Below are 21,587 nucleotides of genomic sequence, written 5' to 3'. Positions count from 1 at the left end.
GGCGTGACAACCCCTGTCGTTACTGCAACTGTTTAAGGTTGGTGGAGTTTGTTGACATTTTCACTTGGCTTTAGTGGTAAGAGCTACTCATCTGCCCTGGATAGCTTTGTTACACGACACGGGTGGGACAGGTTTACCAGGGCGCGAGCATTGGGATTTGCTCTCTTGTCCAGAAGGAGTTTGGTGACACGATAGTGGCCGCAGTGCGCAGCCACGTGGAGGGCGGTCAGGTAATCCAGCGTGACATCATCCACGGGGGCTTTGTGCTGCAGTAGGTGTTTGACGCATTCCACGTGGTCCCCCTGGGCCGCCATGTGAAGTGGAGAGAGGCCATTCTGTGGCAAAAGGAAACAGAACAGTTACTCCCAGTAACCCTCACTTAGATCGTGGCACGTATTAGAAGGATGCCGTCATGAGTTTGCGGAGTACCCCCGTCACTGAAAGAGAGCCGCATCTGAGCTACGGACCGGAAGAAAAAACGAAAAAAGCTACAGCCACCCCTCCCCTTCCAGCAAATATAGGCAAATTTAGAGGAACATCTTATAATTAACTAAAATCAGAATTTATTAAAGCAAAAGAATCTAAGGGTTTTGCCTCATGATTTAATAAAACATATCTTGACCTTAAAAGACAGTTCCGGGGATACGCACTAAGACATAGGTTGTATGTTAGTTAGAGGAAAAGCACCTACTTACCCATCAGCGTATTTATTAAGGAACCTATCTTTTTTTCTTCAAGTGTTTAATGAAAAAACAAATCATATTGGCAAACCTGACCCCCGAGCTTCTGGGAAATGACACTTTCAACCACCACCGTGGTTGGACCTTTTGTTCAAACCATAACACTTGAAGGGCAGTGGAAGCAGGAGTTTTAGAGCCCTGTCTGGCTTTAATAGATCTTTTTGTAAATACTGAAGTCCATGGAAGGTAGACAATTAAGAGCAGAGAGAGAATTGTTGCTATTAACATGTATAACAAGTTGTTTTCAGAAGAAAATAGTTTTAATATTTACGTATTTGTCTGTCTCCAGTTTGGAACCACCTGCTTCGGTTGGAAGTTAGAAGAGGAAGTTGCTCTTTAATCTAATTTCATTTTACATGCAATAAGGTACTGAAAAAGCACTGCGTGTTTAAAGATAGACTATAACATATAGACTTGAACAGGTAACTGACTTGGTGCGATCAAACTGACTGTTTATTTGTCACCTGGAAGGAGGGAATTATTCGCTGGACAGTTCTGCTCTGCTCAATCCTCAGCACAGTGGGGAGGTCCAGATGCTGCCACAGCAACGCCGATATTTTGTCCTGACTGGCAACATCTGCCTTGGAACGGCAACATCTGGGAATCCTGCCTGAAGTGTGCACAGTGTATGTGGCAGGGTCTGTTCTTCTGAGCCTTTCTACCTCTTAGTGAAGTGAGGGTGCTGACACACGAGGTTCACCCAACCACCTTCTCCCACCAAAAGGAATCGGGGAAACTATAAGGAATCTTTCCCCCCCCAATTCCCATCTCCCTGTGGATCCCTCCTGCATAAACAGATGACCTGGACTACTTGGTGCTATCAAGGATGCACAGCTTGAGCACATCCTTATTTGATGTAGTTGATATGCTTGCAACCCAGCGATAAAACCTCCTGAAGACTATCAAGAGAAAATCTTGAGTCTCCAACAAGGATAACTATGGGTCAGAATACACTAATTGCCCTCGTTTTGAGCCATGTTTGCGGGAGCGGGGCCCAGTAAACAGTGCAATGGTCTGAAACTGGTATTTAAATTGTTCGTCCCTCCTGATCTTCCAGGGGACCTTAAGCATATCATTGCAATACTCTATCCCACTGTTTTCCAACTAATCATACCAGCTACCTTTGTCAGGCGCTCTGAAATTTACTGATGTGAAGTGCTGCTCAGAGGGGTTTGCTACTGTACTACAAGTATCTTTCTCAGTAGTTTGACCAACGGGACAGCATTTGTTCGAAATGCATTAATCTTCGATGGGCGCTTTTCAGAAATCAGTAAGAACACACTGAAATCATTTTCCACGTCTGAAATAGTCCGTGAAAACAATTCGGAGAAACTGCAAGTCACAGGTCCTAGTTAGCTTATACGAGGGATCGGAAAATATATACCAGGAATCGTCTCTCAGGAGTGACTGACCCAGCTTTCCCGTCTCTGTGTCCTACCGTCTTAGGAAGCAACAAAAGTGAAGTGCTTGCAGTAGCACTGCCTATCATGTGTTCAGTCTGGTATTACAGAGAGAGGCACAGAAGTGTATACCGTTTCATATATTTGGAAAGGATAGTCCCTAATTATGTAAGAAAACCTTATTTTGGATCATTCTACCTATTAATACATTTCCTTTGGGAGAACAGAAATGTTCCTGTCTTCTTCCTTGTCCTTTCAGTGACATTGAAAATTCTGTGGAAAGTTACATAGAGCTGTTAACAGATTCTAATAAGACACACACCTTGGTCCGTGCAAGCAGTGGGGCACCTCGTTCCAGGAGCAGCTCCACAACTTGGTCATGTCCACTTCTTGCAGCACAGTGGAGCGGGGTGAGTCCATCCTTAAAGTCAAAGGAGGGAAAACAAATGAGCACGTCCCCACTGTCCGTCCTGGCACTCTGAGGAACACCCTTCCAGGAATGCAGCCCCACAAGCGTGTGAAAAAGCTCCTTTTTTTTTTGACTCCTAACTGAAGGTGGCTCCACAACATGAAGCTTCATCCCTGTTCTTCCTTGCACCAGTAAAGGACACCCTAAGGTTACCGTTTCAGAGAGGAAGCCCACTGCGTGTTGAAATCTCTTATCAAAGAGGATAATGTGAGCATGCATTGCCTCCTCCCCTCCTTCTTCTCTGCACGGCTTTGAGATTGTATTGCCTCTCCCTGGATAATGTGTGCTGGGCCAAGGATGCTCCATTAATCAGCTCTTGTTCTTTGGATTGCTTTTGACGCGGGAATGAAACAAGAAATGTTCATACTAGAAAATTTACTCTAGAATTTATTTGTTTTTTTTTTAAACAGGCAGCTGGAGAAAGAAGATTTTAAAACAGAGAAAAAGAGAAAGAAAGAAAGAAACAGAACAAAGCCTTTCATTTCTGAGAGCGAGCAGTGAACAAAGAGCTACCAATTCTTTGCTAAAATTGCTGTGAGACCACCAACTCCGCAATATTTTTTCCGTTGCAGAACACCACCCTATGCCAAAAGACTTGCTCAGGCTCCTCAGTAATGATGACAGCAGTGGTAGCAAAAGACGTGTCAATGAAACATTTAGACAGGAGAATGCATTCTAGGTAATTCTACTACCGTTTGGACTTTATGCAGAAAAATACAGGAGATACGAGGCAAGAAAAATGGTTGCAAAAGAATTTTAGTGCTGAATGACAGAAAATAGAAAATGCGTAAGATACAGAAACCCAAGTTTTCATCTCATTAGACCTCGATATTGCTCAAGCATGCGCTTGGCGAAGTCATCAATACTCGTTCAACAGAGATAGGTTTATAAAGGCGAAATGGTAATAGTTTTTAATCACAAGAAAAGCCTTCTCCCTTTGCGACACACTGCTCACCTTAGATGAGGTAGATGCTATTATTCTAGGATGCTTTCTCAAGAATCCAGTAACAGCATGATTAAAAGATGAATATACTGGTCTGAGATAGATTTATTACTTAGAGGTTAAAAAAGTCGCAAAAATGCAAAAACACGGCCTTAAGTATGAGTTAGTGGCCCTGCTTCATAGGCAGATACACTCTTTGCCCTGCTGGAATTTGGAGGAAGCCTACGTCGCTATATTTTTACTTCTACTACTAACATTTTAAAATTAAAAGCAGCTCTAGACTGCACAGTGCCGTTGCAATCGCGACATCATTTTGGCTGTGCAAACATAGCCCTGTAATACTCGACAAAAGGTAGTTCCAAGAAGTAGATCCTTCCCCCATCCTCAGTTTCAAAAGCACAGAGCACCTTTCTCAGTCAGCAGTGCAACGCAGCTCCACTGCGGTGAGGAACTGAAGTCTGCAGGGAGGACTTTTTCTCCCTTACTTATCTACTGTTTCCAGAGATCTTTCAGAAACACGTGAAGGGGTTAGGTGTGCCTTGACACTCACGATCTCAGAGGCATCACTAAATCCCATGGAAGCTTTGCAGTGAAATTCAACAGATGCAAGATCAAACCCGCAAACAGAATTCGAGGCTGTTCAGCACCTGGCAGATTGGGTCAATGTAAAGGAATTGGGTTTAACTAGCTTATCTGGGGTTTTTTTCTGCGCTGAAACTTCAGAGTCCCCTAAATCAAGTCTTCATATGCACAACTGAGGCATATTTTCATCTCGCTGCCAGAGGGATTCATACACATAATTCCCATTAGCGTTACTAAGGTGAGAATATATCCTAAACGTAGTTCTAGGAAAGGTATTTATTTGGTAGTTCTTTCCAGTTTCTGGCCTTTCGTGCTCTACATTTTTAATCAATGTGGGAGGTTCACTTTCCCTATCTGCATAGTGACTTTGATGTTATTCTATTCAATAGAACAGCAAAAGAAAGGTAGAATTGTGTGAACCCTTGAAAAAAACAGGACAAATCTCCAGAGGGAGAAAAAAGAAGAAAAATACAAGCTAAGCAACCCATCAACTCCACAAGAAAGTCTACCTAAAACAAAAATAAGAACTAAATCATTAAAAAGCACGATTTCTCCTCTGCTCTTATCTATAATTCCCTCTAAAAGTAGAGATAAAAATTTGCTGCCTATCCTATTCTATCCTGCCACGGCTTTGATAAGTGCCTCATCATTTACTCTCTGTGCACTTTCCAGTAAGTGAATGAAGCAATATGCTTTGCAGCCTTCCCATATAACCCTCTTCTCTTCCCTCTTTCTGCCCTGGGGAAAAAAGCATGTATATTTTAAAATGATTGTATTTTTAATACTTTAGATTCTATTTTTGCTCACGTTTTCTTCCAAGATGAGGGAAACTGCAAAGGGAGAGCTGTTGTAGTAGAAGAATTAGTACACAATACAATGAGGACAAACTGACATTAGCCAACATCAAGAGACACACTGGTGTACCAAATTAGTCCTCTGTTGCACCATTGTCTATTTGCAGTGAACCTCAGTGCTCTGAAATCCATTGCAGGGGTTTGCCTCCGTACTTTTTTAATCATTCCACTGCTAATTGGTACACCACGTGAATTGAAGACGACATGCTGACCAAAATATCCATTTGACAGGACATACAACACTGGGTCGAAGAGACACAGACTTTGGAGCACAGATAATGGATATCCCATAAACACAAAGGCCGCCATGCCGGGAGACAAGAAGGCCAGCAATTTTCTATTTTAAGAAGTCCAGTATTTATCTCCTCATCCCAAACAGTACATAATGGAGAGTCAAATGTTTTCATCGTCCAAGTGACATCCTGCAGCTGGTGTTCTGTTGTTCCCGTATGTGGCACGCTCCTAGCTCACGCTTTGCAATGTAACCAACAGCTGGGTCACTGTCAGAAATGACACTACAATCCTCTCTGTACCTATGGAAGCCATGCAATTCCATCACTCCTAATTTCCTCTTAAATGGCTCTCAAAATAGAACATAAACTTTCGCCTTTCTTTCTTGAAAATCCATCGCTGGTCATTTTTTAACCTGCAAAATTAATTCTGAATTCTCTGCATGACTCCTAACTGCAGGGCTCAGGAAGATAAATTATTGGGTCATTTCACAGTGATTAAAATGCTTTACTTCAGCTTACCAGAGAGACCGAGAGAAAAAGAAGCCGTGCTTACGAGAGATTCTTAACGGGAAATGATATGGGCAGCATCTTAACAGAAGGACAGTTGCGCACATTCAGTGCTCATTCGAACGAAGACTGACGATGGCACATGAGCATCAAAGGCCAAACTATCAAAGAATTCTTCTAAACTGCAGCTGCATATTCTCAGTTTCATAAGGGTGAAATAAAATTTTAGTATTCTGTATGTTAGACGTGCAAAATTGTCTAAATTTTCTCGGCAAATAAAGGCCTTTTCATTTGTTCATTTGCCATTACTGCTAAACCTCATCCCTTTAAAAATGAACAAGGCAAGTCTCCCTCTCGCTCTAAGCTCTCAGAGTCCTGGCATAATTAAACACGCTCTAAAGTATTCCTCCGGGTCTGCCATTCAAAGAACAAATTTTAAAAATACAGCAAAAAATATACCATGCGTTTGCTTGAGTAATAAGGTATTAACTTAAATAATTCTAAATAACAGTCACTATCTATATAGCTTGCTTAGCTAATCTGTACAATGTCCCTTCCCGCTCCCTTGTAAACATTATATGAATCCACTACATTTTTTATAGCAAATATCTGCATTGTGATTAGATGTTTTTGATCTGACATTGCTTTAGGAATGGCAAAAACCGCCACGGAATTATTAGCGCTCTGTGCACGCGTGAAGACTAGGAGAAAACGTCACAGCAGCATCACTGCAGGAAGAAGACACTGTAAACATAGCACAGGGCCAAGACAAGGTTAGGATCCTGCTGCAATGGCTTCAAGGTAGGAAACCCACTACCAGGTGGAAATAGCAGAGCGCCGTGCCTCTTTCGTCAGGATGCACATATACAAAAGGAGACATTATTACAAATAAAACTCAGTAGGTTCCCAGAACGAGTGTTAAGGGGTGTCTGAAGCACACTGACCACAAAAAACCCAACGCAAACCAAACCAAACCAAACAAAAAAAATCAAAGTTCCACCCTCCCAGCTTCCTTCCTTTTCTTTTCCCATTGGTATCATCCATCTCTGTGACCGACCTTCCACTTCTTTCACCTCCAGCTGAGCCTCCTTTCTTTCCTGTGGCCCTTCTCCAACCCAAATGGCATACCAGACTTTCTCCCCACCATTATCACGTCTACTCCCCTCCTCTGCTCCAGCTGCCCCGCTCCAGGCACACAACATGTTTACTTTCCCACACGGTAAGCTTTCCATTCCAAGACTAGATGGCTCTGTTTCATTCCAGGGATTTTTTTCAACTGTAAATACTCTGGACAAGAGCCTGCAAGAGGAGTCTAAAGAAAAGTCCCAGAGCAAGAAAAAATTAATTTCGATGTTGGCAAGATTCAATAGGAAGAACACAAGATGTGTGACAACTTCAGCATCTGAGACAGGTGAACGTGTTCCTCCCCACCTTCTAAGGGTGTTTGCACAGTCCCACAAAAATAGAAATACCAGTCAGGTGACAAAGGCCTGTGAATAACACTCTATTTTAAAAGTAAAAAAGCATACAAAAACTAAAATAAAGCCTCACATTCTTGTTCTTTTTTTTCCTATACAATTTATATAGAGATGATAAACATAGCATATTGCAAAAACTGCATTCATAAAGAATACTCCTAAACCCCTTTAATAGTCAGTAGCATTTCAATAGCCCACATATCCTTACTGTTACTATTCCATTATATCAGAATACTTTTTTTTTTTAATAGAAATCTATATATTTTGGGCGTGCTGAAATTGCTCTGCTTTTAAATGCTTAAAATAATTCTCCCTGTAATAATCCTTACTACGTTTCAGGAAGGCTGCAAATGCTTTCCTTCTCTCAAAGTGAGAACTGATAATTGCCATGTTACTCTTGACCACATGACATCGATTTAATCCTAAATTGAACTTTCCGCCACCTTTTAGAGAACAAGTTTCCGCACGCTGATTGCTAGCCACAGTCTGCACAATTGCTTCTGAAACCCAGCTCCACTGGTCTACCATCGGAAGTTGTACAGGCCAGAAGTTTAGCTAAATTTTAAAATTTTAAACAAACATACGTCATCGAAGTTCTTATTCAGGTAAACCTGTAGAGAATATAGGTTTGACTAAGATTTTAAATATGAAATGTTTTAGCGTAAGAAATTTTACCCGTTAATTACTTAGCAAACGGAACTCCAGATGAGGCCCATATGTAAACAGAAGTAGCACAAACGTAGATATAACAGACAGTACTAACCAAAGTATCCTATTAATATCATTGGGAATGGAGTTTACATTTTTGCTTTAGATACAATCTAAAAGAGAAGTGAAATTCCACGTTTTAAAAACTTACTTAGTAGTTCGTTGAGAAAAATCATTAAAACTTGCCAAAAAAATTTAAGTAAAATATTATTTTAAAATACCTAAGTGCAGCAAGCAGATTTACTAGCACTTCTACATCTTTATACTCTAGTGAGAAACTCCATAAAATTTCAGCAAGTACATTATGAAATGTATAGAAAATAAAAACATGTAATTCCTGCAGGAAGCGGGGCTTTCCTCTGACATGCAACATTAACTATGGAACAGTAGGACACATGCATAATTTACTCCCTTTGAAGAACGTACATTTTAATTTTTTTCTTTTTAGACAATACAGGGGCTCCTAATGGATCATTCCAGTGGAACATTTTCAAACATAAAAAGATTTCACAGATTAACTCTGCAAAATTAAAGTACTGAGGCTCATCTGAAATCTGTTAAAATAAGTTTTTGCTCCTTAATTTATGCATCATCAGATGTCATGTAATAAAGCAAGTTAAAAATAAAACTGAATGAAAGCCATGAGTCCTTTTTTAACCCAAGAGCTTATTTGGATGCGGTATGGAGACCAAGAAGAAAAGCCCAAGATATCGGGCAATGAAATATCCTAGTACATTTAATTCCACTGTTTTTCAGTGAATCTGACCTGCTGGAAGAACGCAGGTGTTCCTCAGAAGAAACGAAAAGGCGAGTATGGCAAGGCAAGCACGTTAGTACCGGGGTGGAGGAGGCAGAAGTCTGTCCTTTAAAGTACCCAACACACGTATGCACGGCATGCAACGCACAACCTACCTCTTCAACACCCTACGTACTCACGGCCACCGCAAAGCACACAAGGCATGCGGACAAAGCAAAGGGAAAAGAAAAAGACACCGAGATGCTATAAACAGCTGGCACGAAGACAAGACCACGCCACAGAGAGACTGACAGCAAAACCAAAGCTCTGGAATCTTCCCCACTGTGAAGTACAGGCAGCCGACCGCCACCGTGTGCCTTTGAGCAGGGAGAAGGCAGAAGATGAGAGCAAAAGGAAGCTGCTGAGCCTGTGCAAACTGGGATACGTGTGCTTTAGGACACCTTTACGGGTTTTCACCGATATCTTTGTGCTGACAGCTTCTGAGCTAATGTAGCAGCTGACAAAGGGCAGGAAGCCAAGACGATGAGAAGAGTCTAAAATTAGCACCTTCCACCTACGTTGGGCAAAGTCCTGTTCTTTCAGTTTCATTCACAACTGCACATCAATCTTTGCGGGTGAGCGGGGAAGGGAACACACCTTGACCTCTTAAAATCCAAGACGTCCTTTACGATCATCTGGGCCAACTTGTCTAAAACGAGTATCTAAATACTGTACAGGAAATAGCTGAATTCAATACTGTCATTCCACAGGCCAAACGGACCATTTCTGTGTGACTGCTGCGCTTATGAGTATGTGGAATATCCTGACTGCAGCGTATTATTACCATTTCATGCCTCTTTACCGTGAGATTTTAGGCACTTGTTGTGGAAAATTTGACTGGGGATGATTTACTGCACACCTTTATGAGAGGCAGCATTTTCCATCATCAGTAGTTTAAAAAAAAAAAAAGGAGAGCAAGAAAGACATCATTTCATAAATAATCAGAAATCAAAATCATAATCACGTACAGAGTTACACGATAATCACGATTGTCTTCCTAGCTTACGAAGCAACAAATGGTTGATGTAATTAATATCAAAGTAACTGCAGAGGTTGAATCAACCACAAGGGCAGTTGGCTGCAATATCCTCTACCTTCCTCTACCTGCCTACCTTACTAAACACAAACTCTTGCGTCCAGCTCCCAACTCTGTGTTCTAAAACGTCCTCTGTTACTTGGAGATACAATTTTGCAGATCAGCGTGCAAGAACCAGCAGCTTTCAAGAATGAGTCCTGTGCAGTTCAGCTCGCATAAACGACCACGTTTTCCTAGGTGACTCCAAAATCCCATTTGAAAGAATTAACCCTGCCCACGTGAATTGATGGGGTTTTCTTTTGTCCTGAATGACTGCAAAATCACCCACAAATAAAGAGCACAGTATTGGTGCGGCATTTCAGCAGGACAACTGGGAGGAGGAAGCCAGTGAGAGTCACCTCATTCTCTGAGGTTAGTCTGGGGAAGAGGCGAGCAGCTGCTGGCACAGAGTAGGTTACTTGGTCCCAGCAATGACTCTTCACTAAAAAGCGACCGCCAGCCCACTTACAGCAGTTTTTGTGAGGCGTACCGTGACTGGCACCGACACTTAGGAGTCAGGGGACTGAAAGGCTTCGCTGAGTCCAGACCCTCCACTTCCCATTGCTGTGCAGCACGCATGTTCTTGTGTCAACGTGAAGCTGGACCAACTAACAGGCTTATTTCCTCAAAAAGATCGGTTTCATCAGCTTTTTCTCCTATGATGTAGGTAGATTATACAGGAGACTAAAGGACATAGTATTTCTGCCTCCTGCTATCACCAATACCTGCCATTCTTTAGTCTGATACCATAGAAAACAGTCTACATAAAACAAATAATCTGAAAACTAAAGGTAGGATTCTGAATTAAAAAAAAATTCTTTATAAATTATTCTTGGAGTCACAATTTCAATTTGGTCCAAGTTTCAAAAAGAGTACCCTTGTGAGGAGGCAATGTTTAACATTTTTGGAGCTGTGTCCAGATTTTTTTTTTTTTTTTTTTTTTTTTGAGTAATTTATAACAGCCGCATCTAATGTCTCACTTTAGGAACAGAGAACAAGACACGATTACTGAAGCTGAATTCCTAGCTACGAATCTCGGTGTTCCCAGTCTCCGGCTTAAAAAAAATAACAAAACCGAAAACAAGCAAGCAAAAAATCCCAATCCATTCCCAAGAAGGGACAACATCATATTCGGGGAATAGAAAGACTCACCCTGGTTTTGGCATCGATCTGCCCTCCGCGATCCAACAAGAGCTTCACCATGTTTGTGTTTCCCCTTTTGGAAGCCACATGCAGTGGGGTGATTCCATTCTACACCATGAAAAGAACAAACAATGAGCATGATGGATTTGAAGGTGTAAAATGGTGTTCGGATCACAAAAAAAATGAGACCATCACATTGTAGAGAATAAACAGAAATGTACTTGAGCATCAGAGCTAGGCACACACCGTATAAGCTAGAGTTAGTAATTCCTTTCTAAGCAAGAATCTTTATTCACTGTTCGGGGTTTTTTAATAAACGAAGAAGCGCATCTGCCAAAGCAGCAAACGTCACAGTCCCAGAGCCGGACAAATAAACAAACACGTATCAGAGTCCCAATGAGTCAATATTCACAAAACACTGATGCATTTAAATCACTGCAACGTACACAGAGTACACAAATGCGCGACTCCTACACAAAGGAACCTTCTTAGTGTAACGCCAATAGCGTAAAGGAGTAGGTCCTGTTTAGGCTGAAACGCTTTGGGTGAGGGAAGAGGTAATATTAGCGGCTACTCCAGACTGGCAACAGGAGGAAGTCAGTCTGAAAGGCAGAACCCTAAAGTAATTCAAAGCGTGTCCGGCAAAATTAAGCAGAAAACTTGTGATCCGGTAGCTACGTTGAGGTACAGATTACCAGCGGTTTTCATGGCACCAGATGCCGTGCTTCAAACTACGTAACGTACAACAGCAAAGAGACTATAGTATGTAGCTCTGCAGTTGTTTACCATAAAAGAGTAGTCATGATTAACTAGTACTTTTATTGTCGCATTTATAGAATGGCAATATACCTTACCTTATTTTTTCCAAGTACGTTTGTATGTGAAAATACCAAATTAAAGTAGCAGAGTAAATACCGACTACTGAAAAAGCCAATAAATCCTACATGTATTTCTGGAGTATGTCTAACTGACAGGAAAGCTGAAGTGAGGTGACACATTATGAGAATATCAGCTTTCTGGAGCTAGTCGAAGGAGCCTGCTTCCTTCAGCCGGGAATACCGGTCGCTGCTCAACTCCCAAGGACTCTGGTGCCTTGCACGGAGGCAACCTTTAAGAATTACCGCGACAAAAGACATCTTTGAACACAACAGAATTTCAGCATTACTTTGCTCCTCACTTGCTCCTGACTAAGAATTAGACAGACTCCCACTTTCGCAGGCCGTTGCAACTAAGAAGAGAAAGAAATTCCTCCGTACCCTTGCTGTGAAATCGACTGCAGCTCCTCGGTTTAGCAGAAGCGTTGCCACATTGACATTTCCATAGTGCGCGGCTATGTGCAAAGGTGTAAAGCCACTCTACAAAGGGAAACAGCCCTTATTATAGAAATCATTTTATACAAGGTAATCAACTTAACTAGAACTTGATTTTAAAAGCTGCTGGCAAACAAATGCATCGTGTCGATTTTATCCAGATCATCTATAATACAGCACAGTCTTTCAGGCAGAGAGTGCCGTTTTCATATGAGAGGTTATCGGAAGTGCTTTGTTCTTTCACTCTCCAATTCCGTGTTCTGAATCAGTGGCCAATAAGAAGAGCAGCTTTCCTCATAGAAAATATTAATATATTAGCCATTCTTAAAGAAAATAAAGGAAGTTTCCTTCTTACAATTCAGAAGCAACATGGGTCTTTTGGGCTGCATCTGTTTACTGGCTTTGGATGAATGACCACAAAAGTTGTTGGACTCTTATTTTACTGCTTTTAGAATAAATATTGACAGCATGTTTCAATACTTGGGGGGTTGGACTAGATGATCTTTAGAGGTCCCTTCCAACCCAAACTATTCTATGATTCTACGTTTCCTTCTTTTTTTTTTCCTTTTTTTTTTTTTTTTGAAAAAGCAGTGGTTATTCAATACGTAACCCACGAATTTGGTGTACATGAGAAATTACTTAGTAGCATAGTACAAGAATCATAATTATTTATATTTATATACAATTTGGATCTCAAAGGATCTGAAGAAACTTCGATACATCAGAAAAATCACAATTTACTTATTGCCTCTTGAACACTAGAAGGTGAAACCTGCTCCAGCTACGAGATGTAGAACTGCTTGACAACAACATAAAAAAGATTAATTCTTTGGAAAGTAGGACACAGAGCAAGCTTTTAGTCTCACAAGTAATTCAGGTAGAAAGGACCTTGCTTTTGAGGTTTCCCTGAAGAGCTTTACACTGATTTGATCAGGCCTTACAGTTAGTTATGGAAAGAGAGAATACTTTTGGCTTCTAGACTACACCGTATTTTCGACTAGGTTTCATTTCTTTCAGTGTACAAATCATCGTTTTAGACTACTCATGGAATATTGAAACGTAGGCAGATGTTGCACTCTGAAATCAACTTTACTCCCAAAAGATAAAGCAGCCGGCCCACTATTTTACCCTAATTCCATTTACTTCCTCGCCAGCCCACAGGTGATCCTGGTGAAAGTACAGTCACACACTCATTAAATTCACGGTCGTCTTGCCGTGATAAACGACCAGGGAAATGTCTGCTGAGGGTATTAGGCGCACAACTACGACACTGCGTTAAGCTGTAGACTGAGTGCATATTGCGTTAACAACTACCTTCTCGCGGACACACGTTTGCCGGGTGACAAACGAGAGGTAAGCCCCTTCACGTTTACCACGGTGAAGGACGTGCCCGTGGGCAGCTGCCAGAGAGAAGCTGTCACCCTTTCCATCCACATCGCCGGCCGCCTCAGGGCAACTTGCCCACGTGCGCGCACACCGGGTGTGACGCGCTTTCACACGGGTGCGTCCGCTCAAAATTCACCCCCCCCCATCTAACAGAGAAACTCCGTTATTTAAAAGCCGGCATTCAAATAATGACCGCATTCTCGGAAATAATTCTTTTTCCTAAACGTGACAATAATCTTCAGGGGAGAAACCACAGCTCTAGCCAATCAGACCCACGATTTTTAGTGGAAGTGCTTGGAGAGTTGGTATTTCCAGGATCTGTATGAGAAATGCAGTATTATCTGCTGCAGGTAAATTCTGATTATGTGCTACCCCTTAAGGACTTTTCGAAACTTTATTGAAAAGATCGTAATGAGAACAATGGTAAAAATAAGCAGATGCTCTGAACAAGTTTTTACCTTGGAGGATTTGATTATGTTTATTATTGTAAAAGAAGGAAAATGAATTTTACCATTATTCTGGCTGAGCCAGACACCTTAATTTGGTTACGCCAAGTGAGTGCATTTTCATAATTAGTGAAAAATCCCCCCCCCCCCATCTAACAGAGAAACTCCGTTATTTAAAAGCCGGCATTCAAATAATGACCGCATTCTCGGAAATAATTCTTTTTCCTAAACGTGACAATAATCTTCAGGGGAGAAACCACAGCTCTAGCCAATCAGACCCACGATTTTTAGTGGAAGTGCTTGGAGAGTTGGTATTTCCAGGATCTGTATGAGAAATGCAGTATTATCTGCTGCAGGTAAATTCTGATTATGTGCTACCCCTTAAGGACTTTTCGAAACTTTATTGAAAAGATTGTAATGAGAACAATGGTAAAAATAAGCAGATGCTCTGAACAAGTTTTTACCTTGGAGGATTTGATTATGTTTATTATTGTAAAAGAAGGAAAATGAATTTTACCATTATTCTGGCTGAGCCAGACACCTTAATTTGGTTACGCCAAGTGAGTGCATTTTCATAATTAGTGAAATTGAGCTAGAAAATCATCTTTATACTCTTGGCTCCATCACTCGCTTCAGACTTCTTTGAACTGATGTGAATTCTCAAAAGGTTACTTCAATAGTGACACAAAAAAAAAGAAATTCTAAGACAAAGGATGAATAAAAATAGGTTTGCTGAGTCACAAATTTCTGTGTATTAAAAAAGAGTCTTATCTTCCATTTTAGTGCTAAATAATAAAGAAATATTGCCACAGAGCAGAGAAAATAATTATAAGTAACAGAAAGAGTAATTAAAAATTTTTGATCTCGGTACCTCAGTCGTCCTATTCACCATCATCTGATGCAGCATGGTTTGGGAAAAAGAGGAACAATATTAAAGACTGGCCGCAAAACGAAGAACTATGTTGCTTTTTGAAATGAGTTATGCCGTTAATTATGGGAAAAGCCATTCAAGCATGCATTAACTTTAAATACAACCTACGTTCCCACGGGCAATAAACCAGTATCCTATTTAACAGGGAAGCAGTGATTCTGCTTCCACTCCAGTGCCTTCTGGTTTACAAATAACGAGAGAAAGCTGGTTACCAAAGAAACGGGAGGTATAACTAAAAAGCAGAAAAATGAGTAGTTTGTAATTACCGTGTAGCTAAACACTGCGAAAGGAGATATATTACTGGTGATACTGGTCAAGCAACTTGTCTGTCCCCAGAAAAACCTTTAACCGTTAAGACGAAGGGAGTAGAAGTTTGTTGCCCATCGGCACTCAGCCGCCTGACTACCCCGTTACCTCCGCGGCGGCATGATGTTACCTTGGACTGCACATCGGCATTATGGTCGTTCTGCAGTAAGAGCGCCGCTGATTTGGTGTCGTCTTTTCTAGCGGCGATGTGCAGAGCCGGTAATCTCACTTTCCCCTTGGTGTCATTTTCCAGGAGGATGGCCACCGCCTGGTTGTGTCCTTGCTGCAGTGCAACAGCTAGGGGAGTGAAACCGTCCTGGTAGAGGAGAAGACAAGATGCGCTCAGTAAGCTGAAGGACGTACAGCTTGGGTGATTTGCACAGCGCTGTTCACACACAGAAATCTGATAAGCACGTTACCAGGTGTTTTCTACCTCTGCACCACCGTCTCCAGTGAAATGACATCGGAGGCACAACATTTTAACCCAGATATGACTTCAAACACGTCGGAAGCACACTTTTTCCACTTCAAAGCAGTCTTTTTTTAAGTCAAGTACAAGCAAAGGATCATTCTACAGTATCTCTCTTAATTACTTCTCATCTTAAAATGGGCCACAAAGCATATTTTTAGCAATTATTTGGTAAGGATTAGTGAGCGCTGAACAAAGTAGATGTGACACATATAGAGGGAACCCGTTTCTGAGTATCTCGCGTCTCTGCGAAAAGAAAGCATATCTTCAGATGCATTTGCTGCTGTTTCCCATTCTAAGTTACACATGGACTATGACTGAAGAAAACCAGAACACGTTTAGGAATTTATTCTAACTTGAAGCAGGAAAACGTTAGATTATTTGCACTTTTTGGAAAAACAAAGTCAGAAAAATCTCTCTGCTTTTCATTCATAATTTTAGCTTTGTTTTAGAATTATTTTCAAATTGTCTTGCTCCTCCACACACGCCCCGGATTGCCAATGCTTTAAAACGTGTCACGGCATCGCAACTTCTTGCTGTCTCAGCTGAAGTACTGCCTGCTCCCATCTCTTTTATTCTGACTAGATAAAACTGTATCTAGCTCAAGTCTTGCATGCTGCCCAAGCACGTCTGTGCTGTAACCACATGCCAGATCGGAGGGCAGCTGAACCACGAGGAACAGAGCAGCTCTCTAACCGAGTCTGTGACCGGAGGCACGGTGAATAACAACGGAAGAAAAGGGAAGGGAATAAATCAAGGTCTTCTGTAGTCGGTCCTTCCGACTTAGACGAAGAGCTGACTATAGCCAGAAAGCGAGAAAACTGATTTAGATACCTTGTAAAAGGCATAGGAACGAGACGGAATTGATTTGGAATAGGAATACGGAAAGATGATAAAATAATAAAGGACAAGTTAGGAAGGAATGAGAGCTAACATATGCTGAAAGAAACATCTGAAGAATTGCCAAAGCAATTTTTCCCCTTAGTAATCTAATAACATTCACTCCCTTTTGCGTAGAACTGTGGGTAAGTGCATTGTAACAGCGATACTGCTATGGTTTCTTTCTGTAATAGAGATTAAATTCTGTTCAGTGAATTGAAAAAGGGTGAACAGCTGACGAAACAGCTGAACTGTAAAGATAATTCTGAGATTGGGGCTACATTAGGTGTTGAAATGGCTTAATGTATTTGCCTTTTGCCTCTGGGAACATGAGAACAAATCCTGGATTAGAGGCCCTGTGAAACTGAGCTCATCCTTACTCTCATTTTGTATATATACGTATACAAGCGTTAGAGGAAACGAAATATATCCAAAGGCAGTGCAAGTTTCCAAGCTTCAAAGACAAGATCATCCATTTGATTTGCACCACTTTATCTTCCATCCTTCTCTAAAAGGACACAACTCTGTCGGCATTCCCTCTCCTATTGCTTCTGGAAAGCATGGCTGACCGGAGCTCGGAGAAAGCATTTCATTTCCCCACCTCCCCACGTGCGGACAGCCAATCTCTGATGCCAAACAGAAGGTCCTTCTCCATGTGCTTCGGTGGCATCCTCAGTGCAGGCTGCCATCCCACCTTATTTAATGTACCATTTCTTCATTCCCCTCATGAGACTAACTCTGGAATGAAAGCGGACAGTGGCTCAGGCCATCCTTCAGTAACACTCGGATCACCGAAGCCATCACCACAGCCAAGACCTGAAACCAAAACTTACCTAGTTAAGCGGTAAGGGGGTAGACAGCCTTTGCTTTCCAAGCTACGAAAGTGAGAACTGACCTTTCTGATGGCAGAAGACACACTTGGACTCGGGTTCAGAGCGGGGGGCATTTGATGTGGTTTTTTTCCTCACCCCCCCCTTGCCTTTTTTAAAATAAATCAGGCTATACCGTGAGTTCCAGTGATGCCTGGACGTCTGCATTCAAGCAGAGGCCACGTGAATTATAACCATCTCGGCCTCACAGCTCCTGTAAACTAATGAATGACTTTCCATTGCACCAGATCGTCACAGCCAGTAAAAGTTACCGGGAGAAAGGCTGCAAGCGGGTGACCGCGGGCTGTAGCCGGGCCGGGCTCCTGGGGAAGCCACGGTTCCACTCGGCTCCTTCATGAAGAGTGTGTTTCTGCCACGTTGCCTGGCAATCACACGGGACTGCATATTTCAGAAAGCTGGCATGTAACGTGATCGCCATACATGCAGGCCACGAGAGGATTATTTTAGGAGCTGTCATCAAATGGTACAGTATCCATTGAAAGAAGGGACAGTAGAGCAGCTGTTAACACCAGCAGTTCGGTTTAAAGGGAAGGAGAGCGAGCGTAAATGCACCATCATTTCAAATGCATCCGTTTGTGAAGGCAATCCAGAATGGGTAAGTTTCTGTACAGACTAGGGAAAAGTAATAAACATGAGCAAAAGCTCTGACAGGAGAGGAACTTTCCTATTACTCCTTCACGTGGCTCGTCCATATCCGTAGATGGACGTCCATGCCCGCCCAAAGATGGCACTCCTAGATGCTTGAGTTTTCATGGGCTTTGTCGGAGACGTAAATCTGTTCAAATGAAATGTTGTACCTCTCCGCTTAGCCTACGATCGCTCTACTATTCACTCCATTCCCCTGCCAATACCACCTTGGCCTCCTCTAATTTCTACAGCCCTAGGGACCTCTCCTCAAAGCCTCGTTCGTTTTTCAGAAAATTCTCCAGGAAGCTGATAGGAGAAATGGGCACAAACTGAAGGAGAAAATCCTGGGCTCACTGAAGTCAGCGGAAGTTTTGCTGTCAGCTGAATCAGGCTGGATTTCGTCCCTTGACTTTTCACCACTTCCAGAACAGTTCACCCTTGCCTTCTGCGCGTGTAGAAAAAAAGGGTAAGATTCATAAATACAACTCGGTGAAATGAAAGCGTGAAAGTTCTCAAAATACTCCGTCTGAGAAACCTGCTGACGTTAAGCGATCTGAATATAAAGGCAAAGTTAAATAAGAGCGTGTGTAAAAAAAGAACAATATACCTCACCTCAGTAGCTGTGCTTTGGTTGGCTCCGTTCTCCAGGAGATATTTCACCACCTCAATGTGGTTCTCTTGAGCTGCCATATATAAAGGAGTAAAGCCATTCTAGGAAGAACACACGAGAAAATACTGTAGTGAGGAGACGGAATATACCAACAATAATGAACCCCAAATAAATACACGGCTAAAAATTGCATTTGTGCTTTTTAACTGAAATGTTTTAAGTACGCCAGTAGAACAACTTGGTATTTTTTAGCTTAATATGGTAACGTTTAACGCCACTTAAACCCACAAAACTCTACATGCTTTCACACTCATTTTCTTTTGACACATATTTTAGGGAAGCAACGGACACGCTAATTATTAATACAGCTATTCCTTGCTGATAATGCTCAGGGGTTGTAAAGCTGGCAATGAAGTTTTATGAAAGCTGACAGGAAAGCAAGAGTTTCCTCCATTTATGGCATTAACTTAACCAAAGACATCATCCCCTAGAGACCATAAAGTCTGTACCTCATGACAAGCTGAGCGGAGATGACGACGGCTTAACATACGACATAAAATGTTGTAAGACATAAAATATTGCGAATCATCAAACATAAAGGAACTCAACCTTGCAAAGTAACAACTGCATTTCTGACCATACAGTAAATTCAGCCATCATTTAATTATAAACATTCATGAAAATGTCCTAGAGTCCTGAAAAGAATCTGCTCTGGATAACACAGTAATTTAAAAAAATTCTTCTAAGTTAATCAAACTACAGGCAAATTCGTTAGAAACGCAAGTCCTTTCTTCCCATTAAAATACTTTAATGCAAACAATTTTACTTAATTAGCTACAAAATCCTTACGAAAGAAAGACATGGAAGTGAGCTGTCTGCCTGACTAATAACTTTCTTCTAAGAGGTTTTAAGATTGTTAAAAAGCCCTTAGAAAATTCTTTAATATTCTGTAGATTACCACGTAACACGGGAGGACATAATCACCTATACTCCTGAAAACATTCTTCTGTCTTGGAATGGCACTTTTGGCTAGAACATAAACCATAAACCAGACTTCAAACGTGCAATTTTTTTTTTAAATCTCGCGTGCTGCCACAACGGATGATAAGCTTGTGCACTTACACAAGCGCTCGGAATTAATGCAAATACTGTGATAACGAAGAACATTGTTTCAGAGGAGCCAATATTATTCTTTCTAGCAAACTTGCTGTGGAAACGTTCCAGGAATTTCCTAATGAAGCGAAATCTCATTTTTCAGTCACTAGATGATGCAGTAGATTGTAGAACTGATGTCTTTACAACCCCCCTCTGCATTTACAAATGTGGAAGATTGCTCAGGCAATAAATGTCATTTATGTTGTGTATGTCATATGATATATGTCATATACGTTGTAGCAAGTCTTTTAATACTGCTTTGCACAATATTCTGGCACTTCCATCAACAATCTTGGGACGTATAATTAAAAAATGGCACCCAGAGAACAGCTAACAGCAGTTCAATGCCAAAACCGTGGGATGTATGTTGAGTGGCTTTGCACAGGGGTCTGTCTTTGGCAGGTATTATCCAATATCCTCCGCAATGACTTGAAGGATGGAATAGAGTGCTCTTATTACAGCTACAGACGGCATGAACAAGATGGTCTGCAAACACACCACACAACAGGATCGTAATTTGAAAGGTTCCTGCTACCCTGGAGAAAAGAGCTGGAAATGTAATTTAGTAAGGACAAATACAAGTTTCTCCACGACTGCAGGAAAAACAAACTATGCAAACAGGGAACGGCGAGTTAGAGAAGAATTCTGCAGAAAAGGACCTGAAGGTCACAGTGGTCTACCAGAGGGCCGCTGGTCAATGAGCTCATTCTGCTGCAATAAAGACAGTCGTTGCACTGGCGCAAAAATATATCTCCCTGGGGAAGCTATTTTGATTTGAGAAGAGACTAGTAATTGGTGGTGTTCTGTCTGGAAAGGGAAAACTGAAGGAAAACAAGACAACAGTCTTTAAAGAGGAGGGTAAAGGTCTGTTCTGCATGTTCACGATGACTAAAACAAATAGAAAAGCGCATAGTTTACTAAGGTTGCTGGAGAGAAAATTCAGGTTAGACATCAAGAAAAGCCTCTTAACGGTAAGGTCAGGCTGCACTGCATTTTGACGGGCAGCTTCCCTCCTCCCAAAGCACTGCTAAAACCAAGCAGCAAAATGGAAGCACAAACTGGGCAAACGAGCCAGCCCCCTCCACGTCCACCCCGGGGCCGGGAGGCCGGCGAGCCGGGGGGGTGCGCTGGTCTCCTGGCTGCTCCTCAGACAACTCTTTTAACAGGAAGATAGATCTCATCGCAGCGTAAAATGAAGGAACGCTGTTCGGCGTGTAATTAGGAAGGTGCGGAAGGGCAGGGGATTGCCAGGCATCGGGACCGAGCCGGCAGTGGGAATTATCAACAGACTGGTTTCTTGTCGGTTGCGCTTGTGCAGAACAGCACGGAGAAAACTGCAGGTAACCGAGCCGGCTCACCGCTTCGGTTTTCCTTCCCACTCCAAAAAAACCCCAAATGGCAACGTATTAGGTATAACTAATAGTAATTTTCACCCGCCTCATCAGTATTTTAACATTAAAGTCTAATGTAGCAGTTTTTAAAACGGTAATACGCGCCATCCGTAAAATCCTTCTAGCACTTAATGTTACATGGATGAACACGAGGATGACACCGACTAATAAAAATTTGGGGAATATGAGAATTTTCAAGCCAGAGTAAATCAATTTGCTTAAAAGCTTTGAAGAATCTTTTTTTTTTTTTTTTTTTAAT

General features: G+C 41.7%; 1 protein-coding gene across 1 annotated transcript in view; it reads right to left on the bottom strand.

Moving 5' to 3' along the window:
• Positions 1 to 21,587, bottom strand: part of ANK2 (ankyrin 2) — a 371,191-nt gene that overhangs the window by 110,586 nt on the left and 239,018 nt on the right. Inside the window, exons 6-12 of the mRNA XM_019472961.1 lie at positions 18,785 to 18,883; positions 15,438 to 15,623; positions 14,942 to 14,965; positions 12,185 to 12,283; positions 10,938 to 11,036; positions 2,463 to 2,561; positions 138 to 335 (exon numbers count right to left, since the gene is read on the bottom strand). Of these exons, the coding sequence (XP_019328506.1) occupies positions 138 to 335; positions 2,463 to 2,561; positions 10,938 to 11,036; positions 12,185 to 12,283; positions 14,942 to 14,965; positions 15,438 to 15,623; positions 18,785 to 18,883 (804 nt within the window). The remainder of the gene's footprint in view (positions 1 to 137; positions 336 to 2,462; positions 2,562 to 10,937; positions 11,037 to 12,184; positions 12,284 to 14,941; positions 14,966 to 15,437; positions 15,624 to 18,784; positions 18,884 to 21,587) is intronic.

Source organism: Aptenodytes forsteri, unplaced genomic scaffold, assembly GCF_000699145.1.
Source record: "Aptenodytes forsteri isolate BGI_AS27 unplaced genomic scaffold, ASM69914v1 Scaffold326, whole genome shotgun sequence".
Lineage (NCBI taxonomy): Eukaryota > Metazoa > Chordata > Aves > Sphenisciformes > Spheniscidae > Aptenodytes > Aptenodytes forsteri.
This window is presented reverse-complemented; position numbering and strand designations above follow the sequence as displayed.